The sequence below is a fragment of the Mauremys mutica genome, chromosome 5 (assembly GCF_020497125.1).
Source record: "Mauremys mutica isolate MM-2020 ecotype Southern chromosome 5, ASM2049712v1, whole genome shotgun sequence".
Lineage (NCBI taxonomy): Eukaryota > Metazoa > Chordata > Testudines > Geoemydidae > Mauremys > Mauremys mutica.
This window is the reverse complement of record NC_059076.1, coordinates 5,037,751-5,058,677: the sequence shown is the minus strand read 5'-3', so window position 1 is coordinate 5,058,677 and position 20,927 is coordinate 5,037,751. Positions and strand designations below refer to the sequence as shown.

Sequence of the window (20,927 nt, the reverse complement as noted above, 5' to 3'; positions counted from 1 at the left end):
TACGGGGCGAGGAATGGAGTTATAGGATGGGTTGCGAGGTGGGTCGGTGCTGTAGGGTTACGGGGCGAGGAATGGAGTTATGGGGTGGGTTGTGAGGTGGGTCGGGGCTGTAGGGTCACAGGGCGAGCAGTGGAGTTATGGGGCGGGTTGTGAGGTGGGTCGGAGCTGTAGGGTTACGGGGCGGGGTATGGAGTTATGGGGTGGGTTGTGAGGTGGGTCGGGGCTGTAGGGTCACGGGGCGAGCAGTGGAGTTATGGGGCGGGTTGTGAGGTGGGTCGGAGCTGTAGGGTTACGGGGCGGGGAATGGAGTTATGGGGTGGGTTGTGGGGTGGGTAGGGGCTGTAGGGTTACGGGGCGAGCAGTGGAGTTATGGGGTGGGTTGTGGGGTGGGTAGGGGCTGGGTCACGGGGCGAGCAGTGGAGTTATGGGGCGGGTTGTGAGGTGGGTCGGGGCTGTAGGGTTACGGGGCGAGGAATGGAGTTATGGGGTGGGTTGTGGGGTGGGTAGGGTTGGGGGCGGGATGGCTTTCTGGGCTTCAGAGCAGGGCTGTGGGCGCTGGGGCACTCACCAGGGTCTGCTCTTCGGAGAGCCCCGCCTCGGCCGCGATGAGGCAGAGGGTGGTGGGGTCTGGGTGCTTGTTGACCTTGCTGAAGTTGTACTCCAGGATCTCCAGCTGCTCCTGCGTGGGGCCCACTGGCTGCTCGGTGGCCATTTCCTCTGCACACGGGGCGCTGGGCGAGGGGCTGAGGAGGCACCTGGGGAGAAGCAGGTTCTTCCTGAGCCCAGAGCAGGGAGTGGAGCTGCGTCCTCGTGGCCTGTGCTGCTGGTGCTCAGCTCAGGCCTTGACACCCAGCTCCAGCCTGCACCCCCCCAGCCAGCTCTGCTCAGCAGCCAGAGCCGCCGTGTTAGCAGGGCACTGCTGCCGCGCCGCACGTGCAGCACCTGGTCTCTGGGCCCTGCGGGGCCTGCGTGCGCTGTGACTGCCATACTGGCAAACGCCAGGGGCATCTCATGCTGGGGGCTGTCCCAAACCAGGCTAATCTGAATGAGTGAGATTTAGTGCCCTGGCTCATTGGGACCCCCCCAGCAAAGCCCTTCATCGTGGGCAGGGCAGAAACAGCCGCCAAATAGTAACCGGGCCCCCGATGCACAGGCCCAGCGGGCTAGTTAATGCGAGGCAATGTGCACCCAGGGCAATGCTCAGTCTGCTGCGTGTAAACCAGTCAGAGGCTCCATATCATTGTGTTCCCTGTTCCCACTTGGGTTTGAGCAGAGCCCCTTCACCGGGAACACCAGGAGCTGCTTCCCCGTGAGCAAAGGCATCGCTCCTTCCCCTGGGAGCTGGCAGAGACCCTTCCCCGCGTGGTGGAAGGGACAGAGTATCGGGCCGGTGTGATTACAACTGCTCAGCCCAAAGATTAGCAGAAAGGCCTAATTGAAATTGTTTAGGGGGATCTGGAACAGAGGAAATGGGGGGAGATGTTAGCTAGTTCACATCAGTGTGTATCTGCGTGAGATGTCAGAGCCTGCAGAGCAGAAAACACCACCTCTTTCCGTGCTGATTCTGTGCTGTGCTGGGCAAAGCTATTTTGCCATGTTTACAGTTCCAGCAGACTCCTGCAGGGCTGATTCCTGTCCGCAACTTTAGGTGTTGGCATTGCTGGTTGGGGAGGTTACAGGAATGTGCAGGACTCTGGGAAGGAAGGCTGCTAGTTATAGCACTGGGAGAGCCAGTCCTCTGGATCCTGTAGTGCCCTGCAAGCCCTGGTAACAAATTAGTGCATTAAGGGTAACTGTTAAGGGGAAAAAAATGCATTGTGCTTTTGGATGTTGAAAGAATGTCTGAAAGGTTTTTTTATGGCCTGCTTTTTTCCTTGGGTGTATCAGCAATAGAATGGCTTCCCTGCAAGGCTGGACTCCTTATAGAACCGCTGCATTGGAGTGTGACCTATTGGCCGTGATTAGAGCAGCGTGGGGAATGATTTCCCTTCCCAGGAGAACTGTCCAGAGTTCAAAAGACATTTCTGTCTCAAAATTGTCAGAAAAGTCAAAATGTCAGAAATGTTCACGAACTGAAAAATCTGCATTTTGTTTCAGATTGGGTCAATTGAAATGTTTCATTTTGATTTTGACCTTTCTTTGAAAACCTTTTTTTTTAAACTATAAATTAACTTAAAAGTTGAACCAAAGTCATTTTAAACTGAAAATGGGATTTTTCATTTTGAAAATGTCAAAACGGGACATTTTTGACAATTGTGATTTGTCTCTCAACTTTTTTGAAAGGGGAAATGTGTCAAACTTGCCCCTTTCCCAGGAGACGTTTGGGTTTTGACAAACTGGCATTTTTCCAACAAAAAAAGTTATGTGAAAAATTCCCACCCAGCTCTATGTGGGACATGATAATGGCAGGAGACGTTTTGCTCCCTTGGGGTCAGTGGGAGCCTTTCCAACCTCTGGGTGTGCACAAGGAGGGGACAGAGGAAGGGGGCTCTGTCCCTGTTTGGAGGGGTGAGAGGGACAGGACGGGGGGCGGCTGCGGATGTGAGGCGGGTTGGGTGAAGCCTGTGTATGAGTTCTCCTGGGGGAGCTGGCGTATGTGTGTGTGGCTGGAGCTGAGAGTGACCAGAGAGCAAGTGTGAAAAATCAGGACGGGGTGTGGGTAACAGGCACCTATAAAAGGCATCAGGGCTGTCCTTATAAACACAGGCCAGCTGGTCACCCTACTGAAGCTGGGGCCGGGGGAGGTGTCTGCATGGACGGGTGGGTGCATGCTGGCTGGATTTTCAGGGGGAGGCAGTGTGAGATTTTGGGGCAGGGGTCTGGAGAGATGGAGAAGACAGAGGCAGCACAGAGAGGTTGGAAAGGGGCACATAAGAGCAGGAAGGAGCACAGCGGATCTACACAGCCCGTTTTCTTGAATAGAAAGTGTAGGCACAAAAGGATTCACTAACAAGCCGTGCTTGAAGCAGGGCTGGGATGCAATGGGCCCAGCTGGCTCCCACCGTGTCTATGTTGAACAGTCCCCTCGTGCCCCCATTCCATTATTTCTCCTGCAGGTCCACCTTGGCGTGTCCCAGTCCTGAGTTTGGTCACTGTGCATGCCAGGCCCAACACCTCCTGGTCTTTCCCAGCCTTTTCCCCCATCCCTTGTTTATTAGCATTGGTAATGGTGTATGGCCAACATATAGACCTGTCCTGCAAAGATTTAAGAATATGAGGAACTTTCCTCACATGAGTAAAGCTCCATTGGACTCAATTATTCACATGCTTAAGTCTTTGTAGATGCAGATCTTTAGCTTGCAAGCCCCTTAGCACAGGGACGCTCCAGTATTTAGTTTTTGGTCTGTTAAGTGTCGTGTTCTCCTATGTCACTTCAACAAATGAGAAGGCCAGGGCAGATTCTACTGTCAGTCAAAGCAGTGCATCTCCCCACACAGCCCGGGGCCCCATGGTTTGTTCTCAGTGATCCCCACAAGTGCTTTATGGCTCTACTGGACAGCTCCTGCTGGGCTCTCAGGGGGATGAACATCCATTCCCAAAGAGCCCAACCTAGACAGAAGGAATGCAGTCCTCCAGGAACGCATCAACTGAAGTGCAAGATTTTCCACACCTGAGATCACCTTGGGGAAATGTTACCCAGTGAGCTTCCAAGGCAATACATTTGCTTGGCACCTAAACGACTCCGACACAACTTTTGAACTACTGATTGTGGAAATATTTCTTGTATGTGCTAAGCCTGAGTTTCCCATGCCCATCTTCAGTTTCATTGCTGGGGGATTTCTGTAGAATCTTGACACACTTCTCATTCTAAGGCTGAGCAGGTCACACTATTTCACATGGTTGTGACACGTGTTCATACCCTGTTAGAGAACTGCAGAATAAAGGTTTGTTTGCTAGCTCTTAGACACCAAGAGGACATAGCTGCATAAACTCTAATCTTAATAGCCCCAAAATATTCCTGTGTTCTCCCCGGTTACCGTTCTGTTCGTAGGCCCTAGTGCATTTCTAGTACACAGCGTTGGGGGAAATACTTCATGCAAAACCTTTGTTTGCCAAAAAATAATAATAATGAAGATTCGGGTCAGCCAAAACAATTTGTGAATTCAGCAAATTGTTTTGGTTGGATTTTTTTTCCATTGGAAAGGTTGAAACAGTTTGTTTCAGCAGTTTTGAGATTAAATGTTTTGACTTTTCATTTCAGAAAGGCGATTTGTATTGGGATGTCCCTTGGTCACTGGCAGGTGACCTGCAAAACGCTGACCTCTGCTACCACTCAGCAGAGGGGCAGAAACCTAATTTGTGCATCAATCTACAAGCTGTTGCACAGGCAGAGGATGCAAAGGCCACCTGAGCATGCCACTGCATCCTGCTTCTCCCCACTCCCAGCGCTTGCGCCGCGAAACAGCTGTTTTGTGCGACAAGTCTGGGAGGGAGGGGGGAGGAGGGGGAACGCGGTGTGCTTGGGGAGGAGGCGGGGTTGGGGTGGGAATTTGGAGAGGGGTCCAATAGGGGCAGAGAGGGGCAGAGTTAGGGAGGGTACTTTGGGGCAGGGGTGGAGTCGGAGCAGGGGCGCGAGCACCCACCGGCACAGAAAAAAGTTGGCGCCTGTGATGTCAATCACCCTGATATCTGCTGGGAGAGCAATACAAAGCGGTGCACAGACAATCTGGGAAGTTTTTGGAAAGTGTAGGCGACAATTTCCTGGTCCAATGCTCTAGGAACCAACTAGGGGCAGAGCTCTTCTCGACCTGCTGCTCACAAACCAGGAAGAATTAGTAGGGGAAGCAAAAGTGGATGGGAACCTGGGAGGCAGTGACCATGAGATGGTCGAGTTCAGGATCCTGACACAAGGAAGAAAGGAGAGCAGCAGAATACAGACCCTGGACTTCAGAAAAGCAGACTTTGACTCCCTCAGGGAACTGATGGGCAGGATCCCCTGGGAGAACAACATGAGGGGGAAAGGAGTCCAGGAGAGCTGGCTGTATTTTAAAGAATCCTTATTGAGGTTGCAGGAAAAAAACATCCCGATGTGTAGAAAGAATAGTAAATATGGCAGGTGACCAGCTTAGCTTTACAGTGAAATACTTGCTGATCTTAAACACAAAAAAGAAGCTTACAAGAAGTGGAAGACTGGATAAACGACCAGAGAGGAGTATAAAAGTATTGCTCAGGCATGCAGGAGTGAAATCAGGAAGGCCAAATCACACTTGGAGTTGCAGCTAGCAAGAGATGTTAAGAGTAACAAGAAGGGTTTCTTCAGGTATGTTAGCAACAAGAAGGTCAGGGAAAGTGTGGGCCCCTTACTGAATGGGGGAGGGAACCTAGTGACAGAGGATGTGGAGAAAGCTAGTGTACTCAATGCTTTTTTGCCTCTGTCTTCACAGACAAGGTCAGCTCCCAGACAGCTGCACTCTGCAGCACGGTATGGGGAGGAGGTGACCAGCTCTCTGTGGAGAAAGAAGTGGTTCAGGACTATTTAGAAAAGCTGGATGAGCACAAATCCATGGGGCCGGATGCGCTGCATCCGAGAGTGCTAAAGGAGTTGGCAGATGTGATTGCAGAGCCATTGGCCATTATCTTCAAAAACTCCTGGCGATCGGGGGAGGTCCCGGATGACTGGAAAAAGGCTACTATAGTGCCTATCTTTAAAAAAGTGAAGGAGGATCAGGCCAGTCAGCCTCACCTCAGTTCCTGGAAAAATCATGGAGCAGGTCCTCAAGGAATCAATTTTGAAGCACTTAGAGGAGAGGAAAGTGATCAGGAACAGTCAACATGGATTCACCAAGGGCAAGTCATGCCTGACTAACCTCATTGCCTTCTATGAGGAGATCTGTGAATGAGGGGAAAGCAGTGGATGTGTTATTCCTTGACTTTAGCAAAGCTTCTGATACAGTCTCCCACAGTATTCTTGCCAGCAAGTTAAAGAAGTATGGGCTGGATGAATGGATTATAAGGTGGATAGAAAGCTGGCTAGATCGTCGGGCTCAATGGGTAGCGATCAATGGCTCCATGTCTAGTTGGCAGTGGTATCAAGTGGAGTGCCCCAAGAGGGTTCCAAAGAGGATGGATCTAGACTGTTCTCAGTGGTAGCAGATGACAGAACAAGGAGTAATGGTCTCAAGTTGCAGTGGGGAAGGTTTAGGTTGGACATTAGGAAAAACTTTTTCACTAGTAGGGTGGTGAAGCACTGGAATGGGTTCCCTAGGGAGGTGGTGGAATCTCCTTCCTCAGAGGTTTTTAACGTCAGGCTTGACAAAGCCCTGGCTGGGATGATTTAGTTGGGTTTGGTCCTGCTTTGAGCAGGCGGTTGGACTAGATGACCTCCTGAGGTCCCTTCCAACCCTGAGATTCTATGGCGTGTTGTGTTGCATTGTCTGGAATCTGTTTGTGTTCTGTTTCTAGGAATGACAGCAGTTTGTTAACATGGCTGGTTATGAAAAGGCATTTGAATTGTGCAAGATACACCCAGTAGGAAGTGGGTCACCCTGAGCTGACAGGGTGTGTGTGGTTTGATAGGCTGGGAATGCATGTTTCTGAAGGGAAGGGAGGGGCTGTGCTGGAAAGGGAAGTGGTTTGACCAGGAGTCCTGCCTGGCTCTGGGTTTTGTACCTGGGGATAGATCCGGCTTTAGGTAGCGCGGGGCCCAATTCGAAAGAGCCGCTGCCGAAATGCCACCGAAGACGGCAGCAATTCGGCGGCAGCTCAATCGGTTGCCACTGTTTCCGGCGGCACTTCGGTGGAGGTGCGGGGCCCCTCTTCTGGACACTGCGGGGCCCAATTCCCTGGAATCCAGGGAATCGCCCTAAAGCCGGCCCTGCCTGGGGACCCTGAGCCCTCCATAGCGCTGTCTTCACTGCATTGGGCTTCCTGGTGGCAGAGATGAACTTCGTGGGGCCTGCGCAATGGCTGAACATCATGTGTGCCCTGAGTGCCGGGGCAGGAGCTGAACCGGCTGAGACAGCCACAGATCAGCAGGGGGCCTGGTCGGGTGGGTGTTGCTGGTACAGAGCAGCCTGGCTGAGGGGCCGCCTCCTAGCGCCCACTTGATCAGCACTGGGCCTAATGGGATCGGTGAGGGAGCTTTTAGATGGATGTGGGCCCTCAACAAGCAGGACACCTAATAACTGGGATTGTGGCGTGAGATCATAGAACCACAGGGTTAGGAGGGACCGCCAGGGTCAGTCTAACCCCCTGCCAGGATGCAGGATTTGTTGTCTCTAAACCATCCGAGACAGGTGGCTCTGTCCAGCCTCCTTTTGAAAACCTCCAGTGAAGGAGTTTCCACAACCTCCCTAGGCGTCTGTTCCATTCTCCTACTGTTCTGACAGTTGGCAAGTTTTTCCTGAGCTTTAATCTAAATCTGCTGTGCTGTAGTTTGATCCCATTGCCTCTTGTCCTGCCCTCTGTGGCAAGAGAGAACAACTTCTCTCCATCTTTTTATGGCAGCCTTTCAAATATCTGAAGACAGCTTTCATATCTCCCCCTTAATCTCCTCTTGTCCAAACTAAACATACCCAGGCCCTTCAGCCTTTGCTCCTATGGCTGCATTCCATCCCTTGGATCATCTTTGTCGCTCGTCTCTGGATCCTTTCCAGTTTCTGCACATCCTTTCTATACACCAGTGACCAGAATTGGACAGCTTGGGTTTTGCCCATTTTATTGCAGGTAAATATATAGTGACTGTGTTTTTCCCAAATAAAAGGTGTGCGCGGTTCCTTGTTCCCACGGACTCTGAGTGCTGGGAAATGGGGAAGAACTGCCTGCAATGGTGACCAGGGAATTTAAAAGTTAAGTTCCTGAAAGATGGACATGGCTAAGGTTTTAATGGGGGAGAGGGGGAGGCTAGAGCCACATGTTTCTAGAAAGGTCCCCATGGCATCTCATTGGAGCTGGCCTGGATTAGAGCCATGGACAGCTGACTGCCCCACCAGCTGAGGAAAAATGGTCTCCAGGCACAGGTGTACTTGTGGAGGTGGAAATTCCACCCTCCCCATTCCTATTCCCCTTCTCCAAAACACAACCAAGATCTGGCTTGAACTTGCTGTGAAAAGGCAGCAAATTCTGACTTCAGAATCAAACCTTGTATCCTGCTTTGTCACCAGCTATTGCTAGGACTATTGGCCTCTCTCAGGAGCCCCCTGTAGCAGCTTTATTTTCATGTCCCAGAAGGACTTGGTACAACCCCCCAGGCCCACAAACCAGGGCGGCTCTCTCGAGGCTGACAGTCATAGTCTTTAAAGTGCTGAGGTCTTATTGAAAGCAGATGGGCCTATGACTCCTAACTGCCAAAGTCATTTCTGAAAACGGGGCAAATGCTCGTAAGTCACAGACAGGACTGGTGCAACCATTTAGGCGACCTAGGCGGCCGCCTACGGCACTAGGATTTGGGGGGCAGCATTTTCTTCGGCAGAGACCATGGTGGCTGGATCTTCGCCCGCCCGTCGCCGCCGGCATTTAGGCAGAGGGAGCTGGGGCAGGGGAGCGCGGGGAGGGCCGCCTGCAGCAAGTAAGGGGGGTGGGGCAGCCAGGGCCGGCTTTAGGAAGTGCGGGGCCCGATTCAAACAGTTTCGACGGGGCCCCGGCAGGGATGACTAAAAAAAAAACATAAAAAAACCACATGGGGCTTGTACTCATCGGGTGGTGCTCCTAGTCTTCGGCGGCGGGTCCTTCACTCGCTCTGGGTCTTCGGCGGCACTGAAGGACCTGCCGCCGAAGTGCTGCCAAAGACCCGGAGCAAGTGAAGAACCCGCCGCCGAAGGGCCGCCGAAGACCTGGAGCGCTGCCGGGTGAGTAAAAATTAAAAAGGAGCCTCTAGCCAGGGAAGGGATTCTCGGCCACTTGCCCCCTACCTCCCCGGCAGCCCTGCCACTGGGCGCGGGGCCCTCTTAGGCGCGGGGCCCGATTCGGGGGAATTGGTGGAATTGGCCTAAAGCCGGCCCTGGGGGCAGCACGCAGGGGAACTCCCCGCCCCTAAGCTGATTGGTGCCGCAAGCCTGGGAGATGGGAGAAGTGAAGCAGCGAAGGCGTGCTCGGGATGGAGGCGGAGCAGGGGTGAGCTGGGGTTGGGGGGTGCCTCTGGGTGGGGGGTGGGGAGCTGCCACGGGGGGGGCACCTCAAGGCGGAGGGGGGGAGCTGCCACGGGGGGGCACCTCAGGGTGGGGGCTCGGGGATGGGGGAGGGCGCAAGGTGGAAGTTTCACCTAGGGCGCAAAACATCCTTGCACCGGCCCTGGTCACAGAGGGTCTGTTGAAATGCTACCCTCTGTCTCAATACCTTTGATCTTTCTGCTGCCAACACCCTGTCTGGAAACTCCTGCTGGAGCCACTTCTGCAGAAGGCAGCATTTGCTAGTGAAATCATTGTTTGGCAATATGGAAAGTGGTTATAAATAACACTGCCCCAGCTGTGCAACCTCCACCATCACATGACTCATTGGTTGAACACTGACGGTAAAATGCATTGCTCAAACACAGAGCTTCTTTCCTGTGTCCGAGAAGGCTGCAGGACAGTAACCACCCACATGGCTCTGGGATGTACCGATGTGTGAAATGGGTGGGACCAGCTCATTTCTCCTTGTTCCAAAACAAACGAATGACCAAACAATTTGCTTACCTAGTGAGAGGAATAGGACATCATTGCTTGTGCAAACTTAATTACTGCCACTCCCTCACTAGTGACCCACGCAAACAAAATGAGTAGCATGCTTTTCTATTGTATCCTCCAGCACCCAGCTACAGGAAAGCCAGTGTCGTCCTGCCTGATCAGCAATGTGGAGTACTTTGCATAGAAATCTGAGTGACTCCAACAGCGCACGCAGTCGAGAGACAAACATAAGAACATAAGAATGGCCGTACCAGGTCAGACCAAAGGTCCATCTAGCCCACTATCTGTCTACCGACAGCGGCCAATGCCAGGTGCCCCAGAGGGAGTGAACCTAACAGGCAATGATCAAGTGATCTCTCTCCTGCCATCCATCTCCATCCTCTGACGAACAGAGGCTAGGGACACCATTCCTTACCCATCCTGGCTAATAGCCATTTATGGACTTAGCCACCATGAATTTATCCAGTTCTCTCTTAAACACTGTTATAGTCCTAGCCTTCACCACCTCCTCAGGTAAGGAGGTTTGCCTACCCAGCCGTGGGGAGGCAGCACATGTAGACATACCTGAGCCAGCTTGGATTTCGCTAGCTCCAAGGCGGTTCAAGTGATGATAGCAGTGAAGCTGTGGCAGCAAGGGCAGGGGCACGGCTAGCCCCATTCGGGACTTGGGTGTGTAGGTGAGCCGCTCGCCCTAGATCAATGGTAGCTCAGATACGGTATGTGTAGACATGCTGCAGTCGCACCTCCTGACTGCGGTGTAGACACAGACCTGCCGCAGCTTTGACAGGTGGTGGTTGTGCGAAAAGATAGTGGCCCCAAACTGGAAACCTAAATCTGGATGTAGGCTCCTTGAGTACTGGATTTGCCAGGCTGGCTGAGTCCATCCCAATGCCTGGAATTGTCTCACTGGCCACCAGTGTCGTTTGCCGAAGGCCAGTTCCCTGCCTGCGATCCAGCAAGGGAGCGCGCTGGAAACCCCGATGCTTCTGGCTGAACTGGAAGGAGCAGGGAAGGGTGAATTCCAACCCTGGCCTGGAGGTGGTGTCCCGTGTGCGCCCACAGGGAGCTCCACTCAGGAAAGGGGCAGGCTCTCCAGAGAAGCTGGTGCTGGCCATGCTAGGCCAGAGTGGGCTTCCCTGGTGAGGGAGCAGCCCCCAGTGACCCCTGCACCTAGAGTCATTGCCCCAGGCACTCTGGGCTGGAGCCTCAGTGCCCTGAAGCAACCGCTAGGCCTCACTCTTCCAGCACCACTGGCTACCAGGCTGATGTAACGGTCTTCACGGGCGTTCCCTGGCCTAGAGGAATCGCTGCCTCTCCACCATCTCCGTTGTGTGGGGTGAGGAGAGGGGGCCAGGTGTCCCCTCCCAGACGCCAGGCACCTGTACAGGCCCCATTCCCATGCAGTCTGAGCATTTGCGCTGATCAGTGCGCTTGCCCTCCTGACACCCCATGGGGCAGGGCCATCGCACAGGTGGGAGCTGGAACACAGGGGAGAGTAAGTGTGGAGCACAGGGCCCCAGGGAGTCAGGGGCAGAACAGGGGCTGACCCAGGTCTTTGCATCCCCCTTTCCTCTGCCACCAGCTGTTTGGAAATGTCCATCTGTCTCTCTGCCCCATCTTCAGACCTGCTCCAAAACCAGATGTTTCTGGCTGGCTGCTGTTCTGCAGCCCTGTGGGGTACGGGCACGGCGGAACCCACCCAAAGGAAAGCTGTCGTCGGGATGGTTCCTCCCCCAGGCCAGCTCTCTAGCCTCCCACTGTGGAGACAGGGCTGGTTTCCACCTAGCACGGCTGTCTAGTATATGCTTGGGTACACAGGGCGAGCTAGACGGGTTTGCCCTACGTGTGTGTCAGCTGCAAGCCCCGCCTGGGCAGGCTGTCTGTGCTGTTTGGAGGGAGATGTCTTTTCCTCCAGCTCCCACCCCCTCCGGTCTCTACTGTCATGTCCTCCCTATTGCCTCTCTGTCCTCGGCTTCGGCTCTGGCCAGAGCCCAGGCCTGGAACGCCGCCCTCCCCTCCTGCTCGGTGTTCAGAGCCTGCCCATGACATTCTGTTGAGCGTCACTAATCTCACTGCTTCAGGCTCGGCCAGAGCCAGGTTTACACTGGCGCCAGGGGCTGCATGGAGCCAGGCCCATACTCAGAAGGGGCCCCGGCCTGCTCCACTTGCACTGCGCCCCGAGACCCTGCTGGCTCCCCCCCACGCCCCTTGCTCCTCTCGGCCTGCCCCCCCGCCTGGCCGAGGGCTCCTCTCTGCCCCCTGGCCCCACCCCTGGTCCTCTTAGCCCCCAGGGCACCTCCAGCTCTGGACAGTCTCAGCCTCCCACCACCTGCGGGGCCCCACCTGTCTCCCCGGAGCTGACTTGTCTGGGACTGGTGCAGAAGCCTGGCCAGTCTCAGCCGCCCGGGGGCAGGTGGGGGGAGGGAACAGTGTGGGGGGCTTGGCAGGGCCCATCCAGGCAAGGTCTTGAGGGACCCCAGCTGGGGCAGGTCCTGGCCTGGCTGATTGTGCCACTCCCAAGGGGCCGGAGCAATTCCAGGCCCTGGCTGCACTGCCAGCTCAGCCTGGCAGACACAGTCACCTCCCAGCAGGAGTGGCTCTGTGGAGAGTCTGGGGGTGCTGGGCTGTGAAGGGGCGGGGAGGATGTGTGTGTGTTGGGGCACTAGGGAGTGGGGGTTCTGTGGGGGTGCTGGGTAGTTGTGGTGGGGCTGTGGGCAGGGGGGCACTGGGCGGGGGTGGGGTTGTGCAGGGCGCTGTGCATTTGGATGCTGGGTCTGGGGGGTGCTGGGCAGAGTGGGTCCAGGGGGGCTCTGGCCATAGGGAATTGGGGGATGTTGGGTGGGGGGCCTGGCATGGGCCTGTCCCTGAGGGAAAGGGGCACACTGGCAGCACCGGGCTGGGCAGGCCACTGCTGGTTTGTAAATAGTGCCCTCGCATTGGGCAGGCCCCTGCCATGCCATGCCCCATTGCCTGTGGCTGGCCCCTCGCCCTGGGGACTAACCTCCCCGCGCCATGCTCCATTGCCTCCATGGGCGCCCACAAAAGGTTAATCCGGCCCTCTGGGCCTTCATCTGGCGCAGCGTCTGTGGCCGACAGCGCTGGGCCCAGCACCGCGGCCCTGGGGCGAGCTGGAGCCGGTTTGGGGTGCAAGCTCCCCAGCAGGGCTGGGGCCAGCTGTGGTAGGCTCAGAGCCCTGGGCATGCTGACAGTACTCAGTAAACCCTCGTTCTTTAAAATGTGTTAATTTTATGCGTGCTAATTTGCATATGGAATTTAACAGGTGCATATTTGTTTCCCCAGTTCAGCTTTATAGCTGTTTTGGTTCTGTTAGCACTCTCCCGTGAGCGACTGGAGCCGGAGGCAGCTCAGTGGCAAAGCAGTTTCCAAGGGGAGGGATATCCCTGCAATGACTTCAGGCTCAGGAGCGGCAGGGGCTGCTGTTCAGTGTTCACCACCCATGATCTCTGGCCTCAGGGGCTGTGGCCCTCAGCCTGCCGCTTCCCTGTCCCTCACTAGCCCCAGGCTGAGGCTTTTATCGCGCTCCCCCGACTTTGGAAACACGTGGTAACCTCAAGCTCAGTGGGTGTGTTTACACTGCACACTCAGCCCAGGCCCGGACGCAGGTTTGAGGCTATCCGCACTCTGGTCCCCACAGAATCAGACACTCAGGATGTGGGTCTTAGGACCCTGCGGAGGGGGCCAGAGTCTAGTTCCTGGTGTGACCCAGGGCCAAGCCCTGTCACTTTGCAGCATGGCTGCTGGTCTAGCTGCAGACTCGAGTCCGTAGGGCAGTGCAGTGCGGATGCATTAGCAGGGCTGTGAGACCAGGGTCCAGCAATGGTAAACCCAGATTTCTAATGCAGTGTGGATGCTCAAGCTTGGGCTTGGAAATGCTGTGTTCCCAAGATTAGGTCCCCCAGCTCCGTGCTTAGTGTGCAGTGTAGACAGAGGCTATAGAGCCCCCAAAGGTAGAAGCTTTCAAACGGCTCATGTCCTGGTCTCTGCTGTTGGGTAAGCTATTGCCCTGGTGTACATGTGTTCTGTGCTACCCCCAGGGGTTGGGGCTACCCGAGGCTTCCCTGAAATTCTCCCCCATTGCTCCAGTGCTGATTTAGCGCCATCAGTGCTAGCAAAGGTGGGCGCACTAGTGCAGCCTGCCCAGAGGTCTGTGCCCTAGTCACAAGGCCATGCCACATGCACCATGGCACTGACTTGTGCCTCACAAGGCTGTGCACCAGTAAAATACGGTCCAGCTCTCTGAGTGTTAGATTAGAGACTCCTCGTAACACGGGCCAGAAACCGGACAGGTGGACTGAAGAATACAGATTTCTTTGGCACTTCGTTAGAGTGAGCTGAATAACTCTCAATCTTTGCCACTCAGCTGTAGTGTAGTCAGTCTAAACTCCCACTAATAAATACCTTGTATACAGAGCCGAGGAGACTTGTTACGTGTCACCATGCACAAAGCGACTCTTCTCTAACTCTGTAGTGACTGAAGCATTACAGGGCAGGTGTCACTAAGTAAGACCTGGAGTGAGTGCCATAGTAAGCACGAAGGTGGCTTTTCCATTTCCAAGGGGACAGATCATCATGATTTAAAATCTTGCAGAAATTAGGGCAAACGCTATTCCATTGTTTATATAACAGTGTTTTGTTTGCTGAATTTTCAGCAGATTGGCTTAAAACAGTATTTTTTGCTTTTAAAATTGTAACGTGTTCAAAATATTTTTTTAAAATGTCAATACAATTTTTTGATTTAGGGATAAAATATTCCTGTATGATCAAAACTGGTAATTAAAAATCCCCACAAAATAAAACTGAAAAAAGAAAATTAAGAAACAGTCAATAGATCAAACAGGCGAGCAGCAGAATACGGACCCTGGACTTCAGAAAAGCAGACTTGACTCCCTCAAGGAACTGATGGGCAGGATCCCCTGGGAGAATAACATGAGGGGGAAAGGAGTCCAGGAGAGCTGGCTGTATTTTAAAGAATCCTTACTGAGGTTGCAGGGAAAAAAACCATCCCGCTGTGTAGAAAGAATAGTAAATATGGCAGGAGACCAGCTTGGCGTAACAGTGAAATCCTTGCTGATCTTAAACACAAAAAAGAAGCTGACAAGAAGTGGAAGATTGGACAAATGACCAGGGAGGAGTATAAAAGTATTGCTCAGGCATGCAGGAGTGAAATCAGGAAGGCCAAATCCCACTTGGAGTTGCAGCTAGCAAGAGAGGTTAAGAGTAACAAGAAGGGTTCAGGGCCGCCCAGAGGATTCAGGGGGCCTGGGGGAATCGCTTCGGCGGTAATTCAGCGGGAGGTCCTCCCACTCCAGGACCCGCCGCCGAAGTGCCCCGAAGACCCGTGGTGCGGGTCCCCCTGCCGCCGAATTACCACCGAAGCGGGACCCGCCACCGAAGTGCCCCGAAGACCCGTGGTAGGGGTCCCCCTGCCGCCGAATTACCGCCGAAGCGGGACCCGCCACCGAAGTGCCAGGTCTTCAGCGGTAATTTGGCGGCAGGGGGTCCTTCCTGGAGACCTAGAGCAGAAGAAGCGCTGGGGGCCTGGGCCCCACGAGAGGTATTTTGGGGCCCCTGGAGCAAGTGAAGGACCCCACTCCAGGGGCCCCGAAAAACGCTCGTGGGAGCCCCTGCGGGGCCCAGGGCCTGGGGCAAATTGCCCCACTTGCCCCCCCCCCTCTGGGCGGCCCTGGAAGGGTTTCTTCAGCTATGTTAGCAACAGGAAGAAAGTCAAGGGAAGTGTGGGCCCCTTGCTGAATGAGGGAGGGAACCTAGTGACAGAGGATGTGGAGAAAGCTAGTGTACTCAATGCTTTTTTTGCCTCTGTCTTCACAGACAAGGTCAGCTCCCAGACAGCTGCACTCTGCAGCACGGTATGGGGAGGAGGTGACCAGCTCTCTGTGGAGAAAGAAGTGGTCTGGGACTATTTAGAAAAGCTGGACGAGCACAAGTCCATGGGGCCGGATGCGCTGCATCCGAGGGTGCTAAAGGAGTTGGCGGATGAGATTGCAGAGCCATTGGCCATTATCTTTGAAAAATCATGGCGATCGGGGGAGGTCCCGGATGACTGGAAAAAGGCTAATGTAGTGCCCATCTTTAAAAAAGGGAAGAAGGAAGATCCGGGTTACTACAGGGCCTCATCTCAGTCCCTGGAAAATTCATGGAGCAGGTCCTCAAGGAATCAATTCTGAAGCACTTTGAGGAGAGGAAAATGATCAGGAACAGTCAGCATGGATTCACCAAGGGCAAGTCATGCCTGACTAACCTCATTGCCTTCTATGAGGAGATAACTGGGTCTGTGGATGAGAGGAAAGGATGTGTTATTCCTTGACTTTAGCAAAGCTTGGGAGACCATATCAAACAGTATTCTTGCCAGCAAGTTAAAGTATAGTGCATTCATCCAGCCCATAAGGTGGTTAGAAAGCTGGCTAGGTCGTCGGGATCAATGGGAAGTGATCAACGGCTCCATGTCTAGTTGGCAGCCGTTTTCAAGCGGAGTACCCCAAGGGTCGGTCTTGAGGCTGGTTTTGTTCAATATCTTCATTAATGATCTGGAGGACGGCGTGGACTGCACCCTCAGCAAGTTTGCAGATGACACTAAACTTGGAAGAGTGGTAGATATGCTGGAGGGTAGGGATAGGATACTGAGGGACCAAGACAAATTAGAGGACTGGGCCAAAAGAAAACCTGATGAGGTTTAACAAGGACAAGTGCAGATTCCTGCACTTAGGATGGAAGAATCCCATGCACTGCTACAGACTAGGGACCGAATGGCTAGGAAGCAGTTCTGCAGAAAAGGACCTAGGGGTTACAGTGGACGAGAAGCTGGATATGAGTCAACAGTGTGCCCTTGTTGCCAAGAAGGCTAATGGCATTTTGGGTTGTATAAGTAGGAGCATTACCAGCAGATCGAGGGACGTGATCATTCCCCTCTCTTCAATATTGGTGAGGCCTGATCTGGAGTACTGTGTCCAGTTTTGGGCCCCACACTACAAGAAGGATGTGGAAAAATTGGAAAGAGTCCAGCGGAGGGCAACAAAAATGATTATGGGGCTGGAGCATATGACTTATGAGGAGAGGCTGAGGGAACTGGGATTGTTTAGTCTGCAGAAGAGAAGAATGAGAGGGGATTTGATAGCTGCTTTCAACTACCTGAAAGGGGGTTCCAAAGAGGATGGATCTAGACTGTTCTCAGTGGGAGCAGATAACAGAACAAGGAGTAATGGTCTCAAGTTGCAGTGGGGGAGGTTTAGGTTGGATATTAGTAAAAACTTTTTCACTAGGAGGATGGTGAAGCACTGGAATGGGTTCCCTAGGGAGGTGGTGGAATCTCTTTCCTTAGAGGTTTTTAAGGTCAGGCTTGACAAAGCCCTGGCTGGGATGATTTAGTTGGGTTTGGTCCTGCTTTGAGCAGGGGGTTGGACTAGATGACCTCCTGAGGTCCCTCTCAACCCTGAGATTCTATGATTCTATGATTAGCAGGAGTGTTGTAAACAAGACACGGGAAGTAATTATTCCGCTCTACACCACGCTGATTAGGCCTCAACTGGAGTATTGTGTCCAGTTCTGGGCGCCACATTTCAGGAAAGATGTGGACAAATTGGAGAAAGTCCAGAGAAGAGCAACAAAAATGATGAAAGGTCTGGAAAACATGACCTATGAGGGAAGATTGAAAAAATTGGGTTTGTTTAGTCTGGAGAAGAGAAGACAGAATGGACATGATAACCATTTTCAAGTACATAAAAGGTTGTTACAAGGAGGAGAGAGAAAAATTGTTCTTCGTAACCTCTGAGGACAGGACAAGAAAGTGAAAATAAAGGAACAATTCACCCCTCCCCCTGATGCAATGAACACGGGCCAAGACTATCCCTGCTGCCCTGCCCCCCGTTACAACACTCCCTCTATCCCAGGGTCCCTCACTTGGGCTCCCAGGTGCACTAAAGCCAACGAGCATCACCTACCTTCACAGCGCACTGCAAGAGGGGGCTGCCAACAGACCACATTCACCAGGAGCTGCCCCCGTTTTGAACAGACCCCTAATACTAGGTGAACCTTCCTTCCCAGGGCACACGGCCTCCTGGGCACGCTTCGCTCAGCTAAGGCAGCGCTGTCTCTGGCAGCAAACTCAGCAGCCTGACTGGTTTCCCGGAGGAAAAGCAGCTTGAGCTGGTGCTAGGTTCTGGAGAGAGCCCCTCTGCGCTGTGCCTGCTCACGCAGAGAATGCTGCATGCAGAAGAGGCCTTCAGCGCCCATTGCAGGGGTGCGTTTGCCTGATAATATTTCTTTGGAACAACAGTTTAGAGCAGCATGGACAGAGCAGTCTGCCCTGCCACACGTTTGCAGAGTCCTATTGCCAACCCTGAGGTTTGTATCAGGGTCTGGGGGCCGGAGGTGCTGAGCCTTTGCGAGGTCCAGTGACGTCGCTTGGGGGTAGGTGCTCCTCACTGCTGAAAAGTAGCCCCTAAGGAGTGAGCTTTCCAAGAGCATTCAGTGCTGGCCTCACCCCATGGATGTCAGTGCTGAAACTCCCACTGGCTTCACTGTGAGCAGAGTTAGGCCAAAACTGACCCCCCCCCTCCCCCACATTATAAAGCATCTTTCCTCCCAAAGGGGCCCCCAGCTGTAATCTGCATCCTGCAAACACACATTGTTCACAACGTACCTGAGTCATCTCAAGCAGTGTACTGTAGGGTTCTCATTGAGCCCTGGTTCCACAGGCATCTGAATCACAGCTATTGAACATGGGACAGACCATAGTCTTCATGCGTAGGGCTGGTCCTGACAGTGCAAGCAGGGCCGGCTGTAGGCTTTTTGCAGCCCCAAGCTCCGAGAGCGCAACTGCTCAAGCAAAAAGAATGGTCGGAATGCAGCCCCTGGAACTGGGCCGCCCCAAGCACGTGCTTGCTTTGCTGGTGCCTAGAGCCGGGCCTGAGTGCAAGCAGCAGGAATGACTGCATCTCTGAAGCCAGGCCAAGTGCTTCCCAGGCACCTAGCATCATAGGCTCAATGATTTCAATGGGAGTCAGGTGCCTCCATTTCTTTGAGGTTCTGGGCCTTAGTGTCTGAGTGCCAGATTCGCCTGCTACCTGCAAGCTATCGCCAAAGGCTCGTCCTTTATGCAATAGATAATATTGCAATTTCAACTAAGTACAACCCAGCTATAGTTTCCTGCCTTGCTGAAATCCTCTCAACCACAGGAAGCAGTAATCTCGGTTCTGGTGCTCGGACGTTATACACAATGGTCATACAAAAGGTTAATGGTGTTCTGTACTGGCTCCCTAGTGAGTCGTTACAAACAACACCTATCCTCTCCACTGGGTCATTTGAATGCTACGCGCAATATCTGGCTGGTGGCTGCTTCTGTCAATATTTACTGAGCGGTAAATCTCACTTGAAGTTTGGCCTCTTTTTAATATTTCATGCTTTGCTAAGCTGCAGCAGCACTGACTAACCCCCACTGCTGTGCTGTGTCTCACTGACCTCCCCTGCTATCTATTCTTCAAACACAATCACTCAGCTGTCAGTGGGCTCTACCCTGACTGAATGTTTAAGTGGCTATTTTTAGATATCCCCTTTTTCCTGCCACTGGGAGGATCAAAACAACAAACCACTAGCAACCAAAAGGCAAATGTGAAAAGCCGAAAAGCCCCCAAAGCATGTCAGTCCCTTTCTCTGCTTCAGCAACGTGTCCTGGTCCAGGACTCGGTTCTGCCGCCTTTACTCTTGTTGATGCATATCGTACTTTTGCTGGTGGTCCTGCTGACACCAGTTACCATTGGTTCTGAACTCAACTGGCGGGGGGGAGGGGGGTGGAGAGACACACACAATACGGTACCACTCACTGTAAACAAGGTGACAGAATCGGCTCCTTACTACATAAACTATCTTAATCAGTGATCATGTAAAATAGTAACATGCAGCATCTAATTAATCTCCAGCTGGCTTCAGCAGCTCCATATTTATAGCAAAATATCTGGTAAAAGCAGAAGAAATAATAATCTGAATGCAACAGCAGCCAGCAGAGCCATCTCCCTACCTTTTAACACTGCGAAGTGCGGCAACCCCTGGTGCTATTACACACTTCTTTCTGCACCTGGGCACTTTCTTCCACCAGTACCTGTGCAGGGTGGTGCCAGTACAGTTCTGGCCCTCATCCTCACACCCCCCTGCTTCCCTCTTGCTGCAGCAGAGTCCCTGACAGTCCTCAGTTCCACCCTAGGTTCTCACTAAAGCCAGTGCATTCAAGTCAAAGTTTGCACTCACCTGGAGCTGTAAGTGACTGGATCGTTCTCAAAAAACCAGTGTCCTACGCGCCTGTTTAAGTAGCTGTGCGGGCGGTTGCCCCTGATAACAAGCCTATGTGTGTGTGTGTGACAAGCAGGTACCTGAAAAACCTGCAGCACACTGTCACCTGGCTGGCTGTTCAGCCACACACACTGCTGGTAATTCAGGTTTGGCATTCAGCTCGCCGAGGCAGGAACATCCGCTCTTATTCAAACCCACCGGTTCTAGAGCTCACACGAAGCCTGGCGAGAACAGAGGCTGAGGATACTTGGCTTCTCTCTCTCTGTGCCTGGCTTCTCACTAGCTGCTGCAGCACTTCAAAGAGCTCGCTGTTGATGTAATGAGTTCGCCTGGCCGCGTGCCAGGCTGGGTGTCATTCTGACGGTTGTCTAATTAACGCACACTTGTTTCCCTTTAGGGACAGAACGTACACATACCATATAGAAGGGAGGGGATGGCAGGTATGACTCACCCGCAGCTCCACCACAAGCGCTGGTAAATCTGTTTTCTTTCTCAGTGTGTCCTTCCTAGCTTGCCTGCCCTGACATCTCAGCCAAGAGTAGAAGGCTTTTCATGGCACTTCTGCCCCCAAGTTTGTGCATGTGCAGGTGTATAATTGTCTTGCTGTTGGCACGCTGCACTCGGTTATGCCTTGGAGTCCCCTGCGCAGGGCGCGAGGACACTTCCCAAACTCTCCTGGGTGGGCGAACTGGAGCAGGGAGATCCTTGGCACTGTCTCCGCAATATACAGGCCGGTGTGGCTGAGTCAGCGTCCAGGGGTCACTGTGCACGGGGAATTGCCATCAGGAGATTCCCACCACCAGTTCTGGGAAGGAGGCTGGTGAGGTCTCTGGCCTATGTCGCATGGGGGTCAGACTGATCACAATGGTCCTTCCGCCCTTGGAATCTGTGACCCCTTCTGAGCTCGGATGAAGCCAGAGAAAATTGTGCATCAGTCACAAGGGCTCCTAGGGCTCCTCGTGGAGGCCACGTGGCACACACCACCTGTCTCATGGCTGTGCTGAC

The 20,927-nt window shown here is 53.4% G+C and overlaps 1 protein-coding gene across 4 annotated transcripts in view; it reads right to left on the bottom strand.

Annotated features, from left to right (window-relative positions):
- The window catches only part of HOPX (HOP homeobox), a 34,262-nt gene extending 13,668 nt beyond the window's left edge, over positions 1 to 20,594 (bottom strand). The window contains exons 1-2 of one of the 4 annotated variants that reach the window (XM_045018122.1): positions 20,374 to 20,594; positions 569 to 755 (exon numbers count right to left, since the gene is read on the bottom strand). In XM_045018122.1, coding sequence (XP_044874057.1) covers positions 569 to 712 — 144 coding nt within the window. In that variant the 5' untranslated portion in view covers positions 713 to 755; positions 20,374 to 20,594. Of the gene's footprint in view, positions 1 to 568; positions 756 to 18,279; positions 18,418 to 19,653; positions 19,779 to 19,880; positions 20,293 to 20,373 lie in introns of those variants that run through there. The other 3 variants (XM_045018121.1, XM_045018124.1, XM_045018123.1) reach the window with 3 other exon arrangements.
- Positions 20,595 to 20,927: the final 333 nt, after the last annotated feature.